This window comes from Conger conger, chromosome 11 (genome assembly GCF_963514075.1).
Source record: "Conger conger chromosome 11, fConCon1.1, whole genome shotgun sequence".
In the NCBI taxonomy this organism is placed as follows: Eukaryota; Metazoa; Chordata; class Actinopteri; order Anguilliformes; family Congridae; genus Conger; species Conger conger.
The window spans coordinates 38,972,917-38,990,507 of record NC_083770.1 but is presented as its reverse complement, the minus strand read 5'-3'; the positions used below and the strand labels follow the sequence as shown (position 1 = coordinate 38,990,507).

The window sequence follows — 17,591 nt, the reverse complement described above, 5'->3', positions numbered from 1 at the left end:
TGAGAAGCATCAATTGTACAGCGCTTTGGATAAAGGAGCTATATAAATGCAAACCATCAACAACACAACTATGATCAGCAGTCAGTACATGAACCTGCAGCAACGCCAAGAGACACAGCAGAGTCAGAGACAGCAGAGTCAAACGCACAGCAGAGTCAGAGACACAGAAGAGTCAGACGCACAGCAGAGTCAGAGACACAGCAGAGTCAGACGCACAGCAGAGTCAGAGACACAGCAGAGTCAGAGACACAGAAGAGTCAGAGAGACAGCAGAGTCAGAGGCACAGCAGAGTCAAACGCACAGCAGAGTCAGAGACACAGCAGAGTCAAACGCACAGCAGAGTCAGAGAGACAGCAGAGTCAGATGCACAGCAGAGTCAGAGACACAGCAGAGTCAGAGACACAGCAGAGTCAGAGAGACAGCAGAGTCAGAGGCACAGCAGAGTCAGACGCACAGCAGAGTCAGAGAGACAGCAGAGTCAGAGAGACAGCAGAGTCAGATGCACAGAAGAGTCAGAGACACAGCAGAGTCAGAGACACAGCAGAGTCAGAGACACAGCAGAGTCAGAGAGACAGCAGAGTCAGAGACACAGCAGAGTCAGAGACACAGCAGAGTCAGAGAGACAGCAGAGTCAGAGACAGCAGAGTCAGACGCACAGCAGAGTCAGAGACACAGCAGAGTCAGAGAGACAGAGACACAGCAGAGTCAGAGAGACAGAGGCACAGCAGAGTCAGAGGCTGGTGTATTAATGACCCAGGTGAAAGGTGGGGGCACTCACCCAGAGAAGAGAAGAGGGGGGCCCGGGGCCTGGCAGCAGAAGTGCAGGGTGTTGACGGGGGCCCCTGCCCCGCGCAGGATGAACTGGGGCGCAGGAGGGGGGAGAGCCATCACCGGGGGTCCCTAAAATCGGCCCGGGACAACTACAGCAGCCACATTCTCACCTGCAACCAGAGAAACACCAGAGAGCAACAATCACATTTACACTGATCACGCTATTCAGCTGATACACACCCACACTGCAGAAATAAAACAATTACAATACATTACAAGCATTTAGCAGATGCTCTTATCCCGAGCGAAGTGCCATGAAGTGCAGATCAAACCCAGGGACAAGTGCGTTGAGAACCCTAGAGGAAAGTACGGTCCTAGAGTGATCACATAGATACAACTTGAACCCTTGAAAAGTACATGAACTTACCAACTAATATAACACGGTTGGCAGCTAGAACACCCCGAATACTACAATAACTATACATAAGTGCTATTAAAATAAAAACTAACTTTTAATGCAGGGTGGAACAAGCCAATTTTTTTAATACAAACAAATACTTAAACAATTTCTACATCGGGATATTTAACTGGTTCAGTAGGGGGAAGTCTATAGGGTGGTGGCTAAGGTACATGACTGGGACCCAGAAAGTTGGTGGTTCAAACCCCAGGGTAGCCACAATAAGAGCAAGGCCCTTAACCCTGCATTGCTCCAGGGGGGTTTGGCCCCTGCTAAGTGGCTTCGGATAAAAGAGTCGACTAAATAACTGTACAAAGTACTTTGCTCCCCGTTGGCCAGGGCCTCTCAGTGTGGAGTTTGCATGTTCTCCCTGTGTCGGCATGGGTTTCCTCCAGGTACTCCGGTTTCCTCCCACAGTCCAAAGACATGCATGTTAGGCTGATTGGAGAGTCTAAATTGCCCATGGGTATGAGTGTATGAGTGTGTGAGTGAATGGTGTGTGTGCCCTGCGATGGACTGGCGACCTGTCCAGGATGTATTCCTGCCTTTCGCCCAATGTATGCTGGGATAGGCTCCAGCGACCCTGTTCAGGATAAGCGGGTAAAGATAATGGATGGATGGATGGAGAAGCTAGACCAGGGCCCTGTACCATGAAGCAGGATTACTGAGTTAGCTTGATAACTGCACTGAGTAAAACCCTCCCAAACCTGGAACTTGGACTGAAGTTAAAAGAGCTGTTCCTGGTTTTATTCAGCGCACTAAACCAGCTAATTTAGTAATCCTGCTTTGTGATACCGGTCTTATATGTCATGTGACGATAGCTGTTCTTAAGCATGAACTACGGCAGTTAGCAAACTAAAAAATCAGTAGTAGCTTAGAATGCCTATAATATCTGACAATAAACACAATTGACAAAATATCAGAACACATGAACCAAGCCATCAACAGGTAACGCATAAACAAAAATAAAAAAAATAAAAAGTAAAAAGTACGATATGTAATTTCGAACTTCTAATGGCCAAGAGAGGTATTGCATTAACAAACACCCTCAAACCACAACACTGTTTATCCCTCCCCCTTCTCCGTGAATGCGCTGATGCTGACATCCCAAGAAAACTCCGAATTTGATTTACACAATGAAACATGGTGCAAGTAACCTGAATTGACAAGTCTGACAAGAAAACAAGCCTTGTTCTAATAAGACTTCCCCAAGCAAGTTTTTATATAATTCAGATCATAATCGCTCCATTCAACAACATCTGCAAGTGTGACAAATGACAGTTAATGATGTCAGCTGACAAATATGCACAGGCGAACGGCAGGAAATGTCACGATAAAGCATTTATACTTGAATTTAGTTCAGCCTCTTATTTATTCTAACTATAAATTAAATCAAGACTCAAGGAAAACTTTGTCCCACCAGCTGTTGTTATTTGGACTGGAACCAGCAGCCCCCTCAGTTCTGAAGGATGCTGTCGATACAGCGTTAGCCGTTTGTGGTTGAAACATTGATTATGTTCCAGATCGGACTGATTAGGCATCATTCTGTTTCCTTGAATTTGCGCGAACACCATGACGAATAACGCACTTTAAAACAAGCCTCCGATTTGATATGAAATGATCAAAAAAAAAAAGTACAACCGCGGCAGATTCTGTCAAAGCACAGCAATGCTTTTATAAAAAATCCCATTCCAGTTGGGAGCCTATTACTTGAAAGTTATTAAATACATCTGTTTATCTTGGAATCTGAAATCGGTACAAATATAGCCTCAATAAACCTCAGGGCAAGAAGTGAAGAAACTCGTACATGACACTTCCCTTCGTCTCTCCAAAACGAACGATTACCCAATACGACATAAAACACCGGGGGAGACAGCTTAATTACCGAAAACAAAAAGATGTTCAGGACTTTACGACTTTATTTTTTATCAACGGGAGCTTCTGAAAGTGCAACAGCGAATGTAGGCAGGGATCGTCTTGGAATCGAGCCAACCGCGAAAACGCTGGAGGACAGAATGTGTCAAACATCCGAAATGTCAGTGCGGCTGACTCAGCGAGCGGCAGCATCACATCAGGGACTTACGCACACAAGCTTTTACAGAGGCAGCCCCGGAGACGAGCCAAGGCCGCACTCCTGCTTGCTAAGGTTACCCGGCCCGCCCCGACGTCCCCGTTTTCATTTGTAATAACCCCAACCCCGACCCCTCTCCGTCGCCACTGGTTGAAACCGGAGCCAGAGGTATTTTAGCAAACCTCATTTCGGGAGGTTAGCGGTTAAATTGTCCATGTTAATCCGTCAAGCGGAGACAGAGCGTCGTCCAGCCTTCCAAATTAAGGAAAGGGCATCGGGGGTGCCCTCAGAGGCTAACCTCTCAATAAGGGCTGTCAATGAGCCCCCGCCCCCACCCCCACCTCACGACAGGTGATACCTGCTACCCGGCCCAATGACAAAGACCCAAAGCTGGGCTGCATCAGTACATCAGGTAAGCTTCATGCACGAACAGCCACGTGACGCTGCGTAACTGTGTCTTACAGACATGGAATTTACTACAGTGAACTGTAAATATGTGTGTGGGGTTAAAATCCAAACATATTTCACAGCACTGCATTTGAAAATATATACAGAACTATCTCAGAGCAATTATAAATTGCTGCTGCAATATATTATCTGACAACTAATTTTATATAAATATATAAGGGTATATATTCCCTTTCTGTGAGGGACACTGGGCTAGGAGCAGTATTGATTTAGTCTGTTCCTGTAGAGAGGCGACAAGTAAATTCTGTTCCAGTAGAAAGGGGCCAGGTGAATCCTGGTGAGACACATGCTCAGGTCTGTTGATACAGGCAGAGTGGAACCCACATCTCGAGCCAGCTTTGAGCCCACTGCCATTACCTAGGGAACCATAGGGGCTCCACAGTTCCAATATACATTTCTCCCCAACAATGGTTGTTGCAGAGAAATTTGTGGGTGGACTGGAATAGGAGATTGTGGACCAGGGTGGAACCTCCCATTTCTGTGTGCACCAATCAGAACATGGAAGTGTCTTGCATATCTAGCCCAATCACAAAAGCTACCTCTCATCCTCCACTGCCCTGTGCAACTAGGCCCCGCCTACTTTATATTATTTGATTAATATCAGTTCATTATAATTCTCCATCTTTGTTTATCATTCACCAAACGGACCACAAAGCCTCTGCCAAAACCTGCCACATTAGGCCAGAAGCAGGGCTCTACACAAACATGTTTTCCAAGAAGCAAAAGTTGAAAAACGTAGGAGCACAGTAATGCGTCACAATTAGCATCTGTACTCCTAAATTCTTCTTCCAGTTAACACAGATCAATATCGATTCAATTCCCGATCTGGCTAAATGGAAACAGAACTGACCCATTGAGGCCCTAAACAAAGATGACAATCCTAACCCTGTACATTGAGAAATCCCATCCCCGTGGGAGGCAGAGTCAGGTCTTTTGCTCCCTCTAGGGTCTTTCAGCGAACTTATCCCTGGTTATGGGTATGCACTTTGTTGTACGTGGCTCTGGATAAGAGCGTCAGCTAAATGCCAATAATGTAAATGTAAAATGTCTGTACCTCCGAACACAGCAATGTCAGAGCACGCTAACCACGCAACCAGGGACAGTGCACATTAATCAACATGTGGCAGAGTTAGCTAATGAGCTAATCATCACCTGTAACCTGCATGTCTCTGGACTACATGGAGGCTGGTTTTTGCCACGACACTGACCTAGCGAGCATCACTGCGGCCGGTGTCAGCACTGCAGCGAGTTTTAATGAAGAGGGAACACCCTCTCTTTCATAAGGAGCGAACAGGAGAAAACCACAGAGGAAGAGTGGATCACAGACCCTGCCATTCACCTCCCCTCCAGATCATCGTTTCATTAAATATGGCCCAGTAACAAAAAACATTTATGAAAAAAGCACAAAAAAAGCCCACGGATTAGTAATTAACCTCGGAGACCGGGGAGAAATAAACGGGCAGACTGATTAATACGGGCCCATATAACTGTCTCTCCTACTGGGAAGAGACTGGGAGAGATTGAGGTCTGGGCTACCGCTGAAACAGATAAGACAGGCGCAGTAATCTGACTCTAAGTCTGTGGATAAAGGTAGTTTGTCTCCTCGCGGTCAGTCTGTCAACACCTGGCGGGTAATTAGGCCTAATTATGAGAGAGAGTTCGCTTCCCCTTCATGTTATTAAATAAGGGGCAGGCTCACCGGCCAGCTATCTTTCAACACCGGCAAGGGGCTGGCGACCTTCAGATCAAACGAAGCCTCTATCGCTGCCCCCTGCTTGCTTTTTGGGGCTTTTTTTAACATTGGGACGAGGGGGGGGCGGCCATTTTAATGCGGCCTTCAAAGTTTGAGAATAAGCTCGTCCACATTCCACACCGTGCTCTTTTGAGTCGGTATCATGTGATCGGCAGGTATCCACCTGAACTGCCCTCTGTCATATTTTTAATACCCCCCATTCATAAATAAGACCCCCAGACGCACAGACCACAAAGGGTTGTTATGGAAACTATATGCCCGGCTTGACAACACCTATTATCCCGGGTCAGAGCCAACATGGCTCCTCTGACAGGCTTATTATCCCATGTGAGAACAGCCTACATCCTGAAACAGGCCCTTGCCAGGAAATGGACACCTTCATAATGGCTCTGTGGTGCATTCTGGGTAATAATTTGGTTGAATGGAAATCATTTATCAAGGGAATTAAAATAAGAGAGCAAATAGCTGAGTTCCACCAGAGAGGTCTTCCTCAACACTGCCCTGAAGAGTTTGTCTTTGCTCTAAGGAGTGTTTTTAAACCTTATTTACAGGTTCAGGTCTGGTATATCCAAACTCTCAGATGTCCAGTAAAACACCTTTCTGACAACAAACGCAAAATGGAATTGAATTGTGTGGGTTTTTTATTTGTATTTCTATTTTTTACCAAAACCCAAGGAAAGTGATTGGTAGTCCTTACTAAGACGGCATACACTCGCTTTAGCACAAGCTGCTGATGGACTGGGTCAGCAACACACACAGAAGGTTTCCTGTCAAATAGTCAATTAGGGTTTGACTGAATGATATTACAATTAAAAACTGAAATATTGATTACTGTAATTTAGTTAAGGGAAATGACTGTATTGAGGTAACGTTTTCTACATTGTGGAGCTTCCCAACTGTACGCTACACGTTTTGTCTTATTGGAGTAAATCAGGCCTAGAATAAAGTGTCACGTTTTCAAGGTCTCCTGAAATCAAACTCTGCGGTCTAATTTGGCCCCCGTGTCGAGGAGCCGGTGCAGATCATACTTCAGCCCTTACTCATTCTGTTCTCCACTGAAGCACCTTATCAGGTCTTATCTCCCCTCTCCCTCCCATGCGTTTCCACTTCACTGAGGGACACGTTACTTTTAACCATTACTCAGCTTTTTTTCCCGAACTTACAAGAGACACCCTCCTCCCACCCCCCAAAAAAAACGTCTAATTCTCCCCGGGAGGAAACAATTTCAGCTGAATGGGAACCCAGGTCTATTATAAAGTCAAGTTAAGTAAACAAAGTAGGAAGTGTCGGGGACCCACACCCATTATTGTGCGCCCAAACGTACGTGGGGGAGGGAATGTGTGCTGGAAAAACAGCCCGGTGTAAGATAGAGAGGGGGGGGTGAAGCCAGACACTAGTGTGCGCCCACGCCCACTGTCACTCACGGCAACAGCACGGGAAGAGTCGGCATTGTTCCCGGGAGCGGCGTGAATGCCGCGCAGGAGCCGCGCAGATAAGGCCACAGTGCGGTCCCGAATCCGGCTACGGTCACTGACGGACCACTTTGTCACCGCGTCCTGATTTAGGGGGTAATACCGCTAAGAGCCAACACACAGTACCTGCAGGTACTTCAGCCTTATCTGTGTGCATTATCACCAATTTCCTCCTGCGGGTGTTTGACATGACACCCCTGCGACCCCCCCCCCCTCCCCCTAAAAAAAAGAAACGCAAATAGAGGAAGAGAGGACAGTGGAGTTCCTATTTTCTATGTGTCAGCCATCTCTCTCAGAGATGTTATTAGGAATATCCAATGACAATGACACATTCAATATAACGATACATTTAATTAAATACTATTCAATAGTTTAGTCTAGTATTATGGGGGTGATTCCAGTAGTGTAGGATCTAAGTATATACGGGTTTAGCATTATGCTGTATTGTTGAGTTGAACACGTTGCAAACCACTAACAAATTAATAACGCCTGTTGACTAGTCAGCAAATGTATGTATTTTGAACAAGTGAGAACGGAAGTTCAAATCTGAAAACATTGCACCAGCAATTCTTAAATGTTAACCTTATTTTTAACGAAGGCTATTCTATATTTATTACAGGATTACTGTTACATTATAGTAAGTAATAATCACAATCACAAGCTGGACCTTTCTGTATTGCTTGTGGCAGAAAAACATTGAGTTAATTCGTGGTGGACGGCTGGGAACGTTCATTGAAAAGACAGACCGTTAAGTCCAACTAGCTAATTTATAAAGCTATTCGCACGAAGAAGTCCAACACAAATTAATTAGCTAGTTTTTCTACAGATCTACGAACCTGGTGATGCCCTTTGGGTTCATATTTATTTGTCGTCCCAAATATCGAAAGGTCTGTAAGGAAAAATAACACAATTAGTTTGCTGAAATATGCAACTGTCGCTTATATATTTAATCTTAAAATGTTCCGGACATCAACACAGCTATCCGGCTAGCGTGTTTCAACATTAAAGCGAATAATCAAGCGAACTTAACACAAACGCAGCTAACTTGGCTACGTTACAGTGTGCAAACATACAGAGGAATTATGTTGTAAAGTTTGCATACTGGTATGTAATCCTGCCACCCGCTTTTGGTTGTTCTGCAAAAGCTGCTTGCAAGAAGCGGCAGTAGAAAACGCGTGGGAAAGAAAACATGCGCCGGTGAACTTGAAGGACCCATTCTGCACAAGCAAGGCGGCTGTACAGTGCCTGAATTTTCCGTCCTTGTGAATGTATTACCTGCAGCCAAACTTGCAGCTAACCACTAACCACAATCGGCACACTTGCAAACTATAAAGTATAAAATCTGCATGTTGTATAGCTACAGATTCTATATTCAATTGTAGATAAGTGTGCTGTTTCTAATTACCTTTAGTCTAATTACCGTTAGTGGGTAGTTGCAGGTAATACATAATACAGTGCTCAGAAGTCCAGTCCTATGTCAACACAATGTACCAGCATTGTTTAGAATGTCAACAAAACCTTGTTAATTTCTGACAACTTAATTTAAATGACGGTGTGCGTCTAATAGTTAATCACTTGCGTTTATGTTTAATATAAAATTAGAATATATTAAAGAATTTTGTGCACATATATATTTTTGTGATTGTTGACGGTTGTCATACATATAATTTGCTGATTTTCTGGGAGTCAAGAATGAAAATATCGACATCTTTTTCAGTCCAGCAACACCTGGTATTTGCCTGCACCTAAACAACATCGAAGGTGGTCAAAGAACAAAGGTGAGACAGGATCGCAGGTCTTGCACACATTCGGCTGCAGCTACATCACAGTGGGTGGGGGGGGATGCTCTCCACCTCGAATGGAGTGCCATACGAAAGACCCAACAGGTATAACCTGCAGAACCCCCCTTTCAGGGGCATTACGCAGAACAAACAGACTTCTCTTTATTTTTATCCTTTTCAGTCTAATTGAGAAAGAGAGGGAAAAAAAGCGCAAGCCCCTTAATCCACAGCGCACACAGTCGCTCTTTCATGCCCGGTCTGGGAAAGGGCCTGTGTTTGTCCGCTCCTATCGTGCAGCGGAGGGGTTTCAGGCTCGGCTGGTCCTGAGCGGGAAGATTAGATGAAACTAGAGTGTTTTAACCCTCTTTTCGGGCCCCAGGATTAAACTGGGTGAGCAGGCCGAGGGCTGTCTCTGCCTCTCTCCCTCCCCAGCAGAGAGACACGAAACAAAGCCGCGCATACCCAGCACGCAGCGGAGTGTTTCGGGTTTAAAACCTTTTTTTTTTTTCACATAGAACATTATAAACAGCCTTCTTGAAAACATCCGAAACTAATTAATTCATACTGCACCATGCCTACAATTCACAGTGTTATGATTTCTCATAATCTGTTATTTAGCTGATGCTTTTATCCAAAGCAACTCACAGTTGATTTGACTAAGCAGGGGACAACCCTCCCCTGGAGCAATGTGGGGTTAAAGGCCTTGCTCAAGGGCCCAACAGCTGTACTGATCTTATTGTGGCTACACCGAGGTTTGAACCACCAACCTTCCGGTTCCCAGACATGTGCCTTAGCCACTAGGCTGCAGGCCGCCCCATTCTCAGGCAAAGAGGTCAGAAGGGTGAAGTCAAAACTGTCGGTTGACATTCCACAGAAAAAAAGAAAGGATATCAGAAGCATGGAGAGAGGGGTTTTGTCGTCAGGGCCTTTGGCGTGATGGAGGTCATGTAGCTGTGACTGCAGTGGGGCCCGGTGTACAGGTGGCTGAGTTAGCGTTGGCAGTGACTGAGACTGGGAGGGGGGCAGAGTAGCACAGTGTCTACGGGGGGCAAAGTCAATTAAAGCGAATGGAGGTTGGCGGGATCACGACCCCCTGGGGGAGGCCGTGAAGGCGAAATGGCCTCTGGGTCGTATGCCGTGCCCCCACAGGGGGGCATGAATTATTGGTGGCAGCTCAGCTTACCCAGGGGTGGGGTGGATGGCAGCGTGGCCCCCCTCGGGTGCTCCGTGAGGGGGGGAGGCCTCCAAGCTGGCCTGGGGTGGGGTGGAAGTGGAGAGGAGAGGTAAGGAAATCCTCAAACTCTCACTCGACGGGGGGCAGACGGGTCGCCTTTCGGCTTATCAGCAAATTAAACGGGCTTTTCGCCCAGGCCTGTCTGTGGGCTGACAGGCACCGCACCCCAGAACGCAAGAGCATTGACCTGTGTTGAGTCAGGTGGCACTCAGCCGATTGCTTTGTTCATTAGCAGAGTGCAGAAGTTGCACCATTCTCCTGGAACGGGTAGGGAACTGTGCCTCTAACCCAGAGGTTGCAGGTCTGAATCCCAGGTTGGACACTGCCATTCTACAAGCAGTGGATTCACTTTAAACTGTATACAGTGGCCTCCAACATTATTGGCACCTTCAATTAATAAGAGCAATGAATGCAATTAATGAAATCTCTAATACACTATGATCCTCCGACATTAACATACAGCTGGGACCTTCCAATAAACATGTGACTAAACTAAAGCCAGGAAAGAAAATGCAAAACCCTTTGCTCTCAAGATGATTTAAAATCCTCCATTTTGATGCAATCCTGTAACCGATTCACATGCACTCTCAGACATAAGGCGACAGGGGGGGTATATTTTTGTTCTTCAAGGATCAAATTTCCCAAATGGACCCTCAAAGTACAATAACGTACAAGAGAGTACTTCTCTCAAGCAACAAGGGTCATTAAAATTTTATGTAGCTATAAGGTACCGCCCCAGTGACAATCATCTGAACCTTTTTTGGCACTTTTGATAACTTTCTTTCCGAGAGTGTGAGGCGTGTGACAGGACCGACCCACCCGTTCCGTAACATACACACCCGTGAGGAGGAACAGCACTGGCTCCTCAGCAGCCTGCCCCTGCGCTGTATTAAAACGTCTCTCCTGCTCCAGAGCTGGTAATGACAGTTTGATCCCAGGCTGACAGAGTGGAGACACTCAGACAGGAGCAGCTGCAGCGGGGACCGGAGGAATGCGTTTCACCCACCATGGCGGTACATCCCGTACCTCACCACACCGACCCGACACGACAAAAACAAAACACCAACACGCCTGCCGACCAATCAGTTCGGAGAACTCCTCTTTGTCCCTGCCCCCTCGGGCAAAAAAATAAATAGCAGTATGTTGTCCGGTATTAGAGACAAAATCTCCTGCCAAGAATGGTTGTAACGTTAGATGTTTTCCATCCGTGTGAGGCAGGAACCTTTCAGAAGTTACCCTAAATATGTCCCAGAAGGCCACTGTAGAGTAGCTGCCCTGCATCTATTTCCCAAACATGGCAGTTGTTAGTGACAGGAAGTGGGGGGCTGTCTGAACTCTGAAAAAGGGCAGAGGAATCACATGCTATCAATGGCTAACAGCTAAGCTCAGCAGACAGTCACTCCATAGAGAAAAAAAAAGGATTTCATACACCATCATGGTTTGCAAAGCATCAGTAGTTATTATAGCTTAGTATCCTCCCACTTCTTTGGCATCAAACATGGAATAACATGGACACAGCAAGTAAACTGAGCACTTGCAAGTTGTTTTTCTCTTCACCCACAATATACCGTGTTCTGATTGGTCCACATTTCCTGTGGGACGCATCTGAGCCAATCGCTGGTGAGTGTTGAGGTACTTGGACCACTACCTTGAGGCCATAGGGAGCCCAACATGAAAACAGGACACCAGCCAAAATGGGCCAGTAGACCTTCATACAGCTCCTGAAGCACACACCACAAGCACACACCACACACGTGTACGCACACACACACAAACACCACACACACACAAACACCACACACACATACACATACACACATACACACACACACACACAAACACCACACATACACATACACACATACACACACCACACACAAACACACACACATACACACATGCGCACTCACACACATACACACACACACACACGCACACAGCATACACGCACGCACACACACACATACACGCAGCACATATGCGCACATGCACATGAATGCGCCAGAAGGTTCCGAGTGGCTGGAGAATGTGTGGACGAAGGACAAAGGGAGGAAGAGGAGGGTATTATTTCTCACTTTCTCCGGCTGGAACTAAAAACAGACTCAGAGGAGGTGTCGGGTTGTTGTCTCCAAACCCTTGAGCTGGCTCCCACAATAACAGACAGCGCTCGATACACTCTCAGAAATAAAGAAACAGTGGAGGTACATTTTCCTTCTTCCAGGACCAGACTTACAGTGTGGGGGAGCCCAAATGTACCCTGTTCTCTTTGGGTACAAATTAGTTTGTTTTCCAGGCAAAAAATGTACAAGGTAATTATATATTGCTGGATACAGGTATAATTTTATGTGGCAATTGAGTACAGTGACAAGCATCTGTACTTCTTAGCCACTTTCTGTACCTTTATTTCTGAGTGTAGGCTACACCACGAGACAGTCTTTTAAAGGAATAGTTCCCTTTCGGGGATTTTCACAAAATCAATTATGTCAACAAAAGATACGATTTTAAGTCAAAACATAAGACAGAAATACTTGTTGAGTTCTAATGTTTTATTGTTGTTTTACAGTGAAGGCAGAAAATACAGTTGTAGAAACTTCAAAGCTGCACATACAGTAATGTTATGTTTCCAGGAAGTGAACAATTCTTTCAACATCCTGGCGAATCAGACGATTAAAAGGATCCCGAGCCACAGAATCCACTGACATTGTTCTCAAGGCCTTAATTGGCTCCTGGTCGAGAGGAAACAACCAATGTCTGCAGACAGCGAGGCCCAGGCAGGAAGAGAGGTCGACACCCTCGCTAGAGGAAAAACAATGTCAGACCCTTAAAACAATCCAAGGGCTTTTAGAAATGACAATCGAGTCAGCATGAGACGACCAGTGTGTCTGTGGTCAAGTTGGGCAGACAGAGGTGTAAATGACCAGCGTTTCCTAAATGATCTGAGCCAACTTCATGGGCAAAAACCTTTTCTGTGTGGCGCTTCACTCCATATTAAAATGACGGCTGGCACAATGTTCAGAAATGGAATAAAAGGTTTCGTATAACAAGTGTATGCCAACTAGACACTTGCAGCCCACAGTGTTTAAGTGTGCAGTCAGAGTGCCAACAGTTAAGTGCAGTTTGTACATTTCAATTCAGTCCAATTCAATTTTATTCGTATAGCGCTTTTTCACAGAGACAGTCACAAATACGCTTGACAGAGGAAACAGAACGGGTAATACCTCAGTTGCCCCCAAAAAGTGAGCACGTGAGAAAAAAAAAAACCCCAGTGGAAAGAAAAACAGACAAACAGCAGTGAGGGGAAAAAAAAAAAACTGTCTCTCCTGGTTTCACCCCAAGATCCACTGAATCATTCCCATGATGCACCAATGGGTCCTGACACTAGATTGGGGGCTCTGAGGAGACCCTTTACTTTGAATGAGGGTATGGTAGAGACACACTCTCCATTAAAACAGCAGTGTGCTGTCTCCTACAGCACAGTGTCCCCATCACTGCACTGGGGGTAATTTGATGAGCAGAAGCAGAGCAGTGGGAATTGGTGGGGGGGGGGGCTGAAGTTAATGTCCTTATCACGACCGTTTGAAGCTCCCTCCCCATGATGGATGGGCCTGTCCTCGCCCCCCCTCCTCCTCCCCCAGCCTCCCGGCCCAGCTGCAGCAGGGACAGGGTGCTCTGTGTGCCCCTGTGAACGCCACAGTCCCGCTGTGTACACTACAGGAAACTACAGTCCCCTCCAAAAGTACTGGAACAGCAAGGCCAATCCCTTCCTTTTTGCAATAGACTGAATACATTTGGGAACACCCACAAAAGGCCATTTGGTATTTTCATTCATTCAATCATTTTCTCTTGCCATCCAGGGGGGTGTATCTGGAAGCAGGATTATTCACTTAGCTGGATAAGTTAGCATAAAACCTGGAACAGCAGTTTTTACTTCAGTCCATGTTCCAGTTCTGGCAGGGCTCCAGGTTTTACTCAGTGAGCTTATCCAGTTAAACTCAGTTATCCTGCTCTGTGATCCATTTCCGAGAGTGTGAGGCGTGTGACAGGACTGACCCACCCGTTCCGTAACATACACACCCGTGAGGAGGAACGCCCCCCTGCGTTCTGGCCGGTGAGGCTGAACCCGGGCGCTGCCGTGTGCGGTCTGAGGCGCTCGCCTGGTCCTGGACGCCGCCCGAATGCCGCGGAGCGCGAGCCAGCCAAACAGGAAAGAGAGGGCCGTAAATCAGCCGCCACGGACGGGCAGGCAACCCAGGGCCGTCTGAGGGTGCCATCCGTCAGCCGCGTCCCCCACGGGCCCCCCCACGGGCTCCCCCACGCCGCCGGGACAGCCTGCCAGCCTCCAGCGCTCACGTTCTGGCTGCGACGGGCGAAACGGTGTCGGGGAAGAAAAGAAGGCCGTGATTTATACTCGCCCGTGACAGGCTGCTCACGGTGCTGCAGGCGAAGACTGGCTGAGAATACTGAGCGTCCACTTCACCGTCCCCTTCCACACCTTACCACCGTCTGTCCGTCTGTCTTCTACCGTCAGCCATTTTGTGAGCGATCATATTGATCAAGGAGATGTGCTTCATCATCGGACCAACCTTTTTCCACAAAACGTACTGATTCATCTCGTCCTCTTCCATACTGTCTGTCCGTCTACTGTCAGCCATTTTGTGAGCGATCGTATTTATCAACGAGATGTGCTTCATCATCGGACCGACCTTTTTCCAGAAAAACGAGCGACTGATCTCGGCTCTCTTCACGCAGTGTCGTAGCCCACTCCGAGGTGGTCTGGCGTCTGCGTGAACATTCAACAACAAATATTCCGGTCCGCTAGCTCCGTGCAGGACGGGGGGAAACAAAAATCAATAATGATAAAATTATTGTTTCTGGAAATGGGGAAAACAGCGCCAGGCTGCTTCAAACCGCAATTATAAAAATAGGCTGTGGCAAGAAACAATGCTTTGACAATACTACTGAAGATATTGCGTAACATAACATAATCTAACTTGTTTAGCCGTAAACACAGGAGTGTTTCTGTAAAAACGCAGGATTGTTTTTGTTTTCTGTCGTTTGTCTGAACCTTGGTGATGGACCTGTTACGTGACACCTCTTTCCCACTGCCAAAAGCAGGTAAGATGCAGATAGTTTAATTACGCATCACAACAGAGAATATTCCTGACTTAAATTCCTGGGCTTCCCGTCATCGACATGATTAAAGGAGCAATGTGTTACTGTCGTCATTGTTTCACAATGAATGTCAGGCAAGTGACACCGCAATAATGCACGTGCCAATTACTCTACAAATGCAAATGTCCACAACAGAGAAAACTAAATCTACAAAGAGGTGACCACACACACACACACACACACACAGAAGCACATGCACAAAACCACACAAGCAAACACACACAGAAGGACACCCACACACACACACTGATGTAGAGGCTTGTGTGACTTGTCCTCCTTTCCACTGATCAGCCGACACAGACGGTGGGAGAACTTTCCAGAACTTTCTAATGTTTCTGCTCAGTGATCAGAGTCGGCGCCTTGGGGATCCTCCCCGACAATCAGACCGGCCTTAAGACTCTCTCCCCCCGCACTGGTGGGAGACGCCGACGACAAGAAGGCACTCCTCCAGGGCCCGGCTACTGACGGCCGCACTGCTATCTCCTGGAACCCCATCCAGACAGGTGGGGAGTCTGCAGCCGTGGCCTTCAGAGAACACTCACTGCCGTCTACCCTCCTGCCGTGCCCCCGCACCACGCCGCCCACCCGGACCTCCTGCCCTATCAGGAGAGCTTTCGGCCTCCCTCCAGTAGGATGACGGAAGGTCGAAGAGTAGCAAGCGCTCGCTAGACTGAACTGCCTTCTGGGACATTTTTGCTCCACAGTCACAGTTACCCAACCCAGGTTCAACAACAGAAAGAAAACTGTCTTCCTCACAGTATTAGCACGACAAACACTTGTAAACGACAGCTACGTCAGTGAGCAGTGAATCACAGTTTGGGAGCCCATCAGCTACTCAAGGGCCGCAGTATCTGCAGGTATTTGCTCCAACGGTGGAATACATCATCTGACTTCACTAGTGACCTCACTTCCTGAACCAAGGTCGTCAAATGATCAGTGAAATCAGGTGGTGTAGTGCATGCTGGAGCAAATCCCTGCAGACACTGCTGCCCTCAGGACCTGGACTTGAGCAGCTGTGGGCAACATGATGGTGACCAAAAGGCTAGAGGAGTGGAAAGTGACATATCCAGCTGTGTAAAAGGATTGTGCAGGGAGAGGGGCAGCCTGTAGCAGTGGCTAAGGTACATGACTGGGAAATGGAAGGTTGGTCCCAGGGTAGCCACAATAAGATTTGTGGAGCTGTTGTCTTGAGTAAGGCCCTCAACCCCCACATTGCTCCGGGAGGGATTGGCCTCTGCATACTCTAATGAACTGTAAATCGCTTTGTACAAAAGCATCAACTAAGTAACTCATGAGTGAACCCTATGCAGGTTGTTGTAATAGCTTCTGCTCAAAGCCTGGAGTGTGAACTACAGTGTCTGAAAGAGGGACACCAGCTCTGAGCGGCACAAACAGTCCAACGCACCTTTTGGGCCTTTTCTCCACCGCTCCCCTCCTAGTCCCTCCTCTGGCTGAAACCCCCGCCCATCTGTGATTGACAGCTCAAGAGAGAACACGCTCCCGGCCGACAGCTACGCCGTAATTGGCCCACATTCAGTTTTTAGATGGCTAATCCCCGACCGGTCTAGCCCTTTCTGTGTCGGGCGTGATCTTGGTGAATGTTTACACAAGGCAGATCTTCCCTCTGCTCCTGGGGCTTTGGGTAGATGTGTGTGACTGCGTCACCACTGCGTTTCCAGCCTTCCTGCGTCTGAATGAGGGTTTCAATGACTAGGGCCACAATGAGTCCGGTAAATGTAGGCTCCGTGTCGGACTGTCAAACCCTCAATAGACGGGATTAAGACGCGGAATATGGCTGAAACGCAGCTTGACATGTTGACATGTTCTGCTAAGTGCGCTTCAAGGTGGATTTAACCCATATTTATACACTTTTAAAAGAAAAGAAATCCACCAGGAACTGGAAAATGAAACGACCCCCCCCACCCTAACCACTCTATTCTGTCCACCCAAATGTTGACCGCCCATTCCGATAGTGAGGGCCCCATTCTGAAAATCCCGGCAGGGCTCATGGAGGTGGGGTATTTGGGATAGAGAGGAGCTTCCAGGTCTGGGGGAGAAGGGGGGGTGCATCCTTAAGCAAACACACAGAGGGGGTGGGGCGGGTGAGTGACAGGGCTGCACTGGGCTGCTCTCTGTGAGCACAGAAACACACATGCAGGAAACGCTGAGCCTACACACACACATACACACACACACACACACACAAACGCGCGTACACACACATATACATCATTCTCTCCCACATACACACTCATGCAACAAATACACTCACACAAATATACATTATACACACATACACTCACACACACACACACACACATATATTCTCTCTCACATACACACACGCACGCACATACACACGCACACACACACACGCAGGAAACGCTGAGCCTACACAAACATACACACACA

The 17,591-nt window shown here is 47.3% G+C and overlaps 1 protein-coding gene across 2 annotated transcripts in view; it reads right to left on the bottom strand.

The window, feature by feature from the left end:
- Positions 1–8,205, bottom strand: part of gnb1l (guanine nucleotide binding protein (G protein), beta polypeptide 1-like) — a 28,909-nt gene extending 20,704 nt beyond the window's left edge. The window contains exons 1-3 of one of the 2 annotated variants that reach the window (XM_061261491.1): positions 8,095–8,205; positions 7,806–7,881; positions 779–943 (exon numbers count right to left, since the gene is read on the bottom strand). In XM_061261491.1, coding sequence (XP_061117475.1) covers positions 779–888 — 110 coding nt within the window. In that variant the 5' untranslated portion in view covers positions 889–943; positions 7,806–7,881; positions 8,095–8,205. The remainder of the gene's footprint in view (positions 1–778; positions 944–7,805; positions 7,882–8,094) is intronic. The other variant, XM_061261490.1, reaches the window with a different exon arrangement.
- Positions 8,206–17,591: the final 9,386 nt, after the last annotated feature.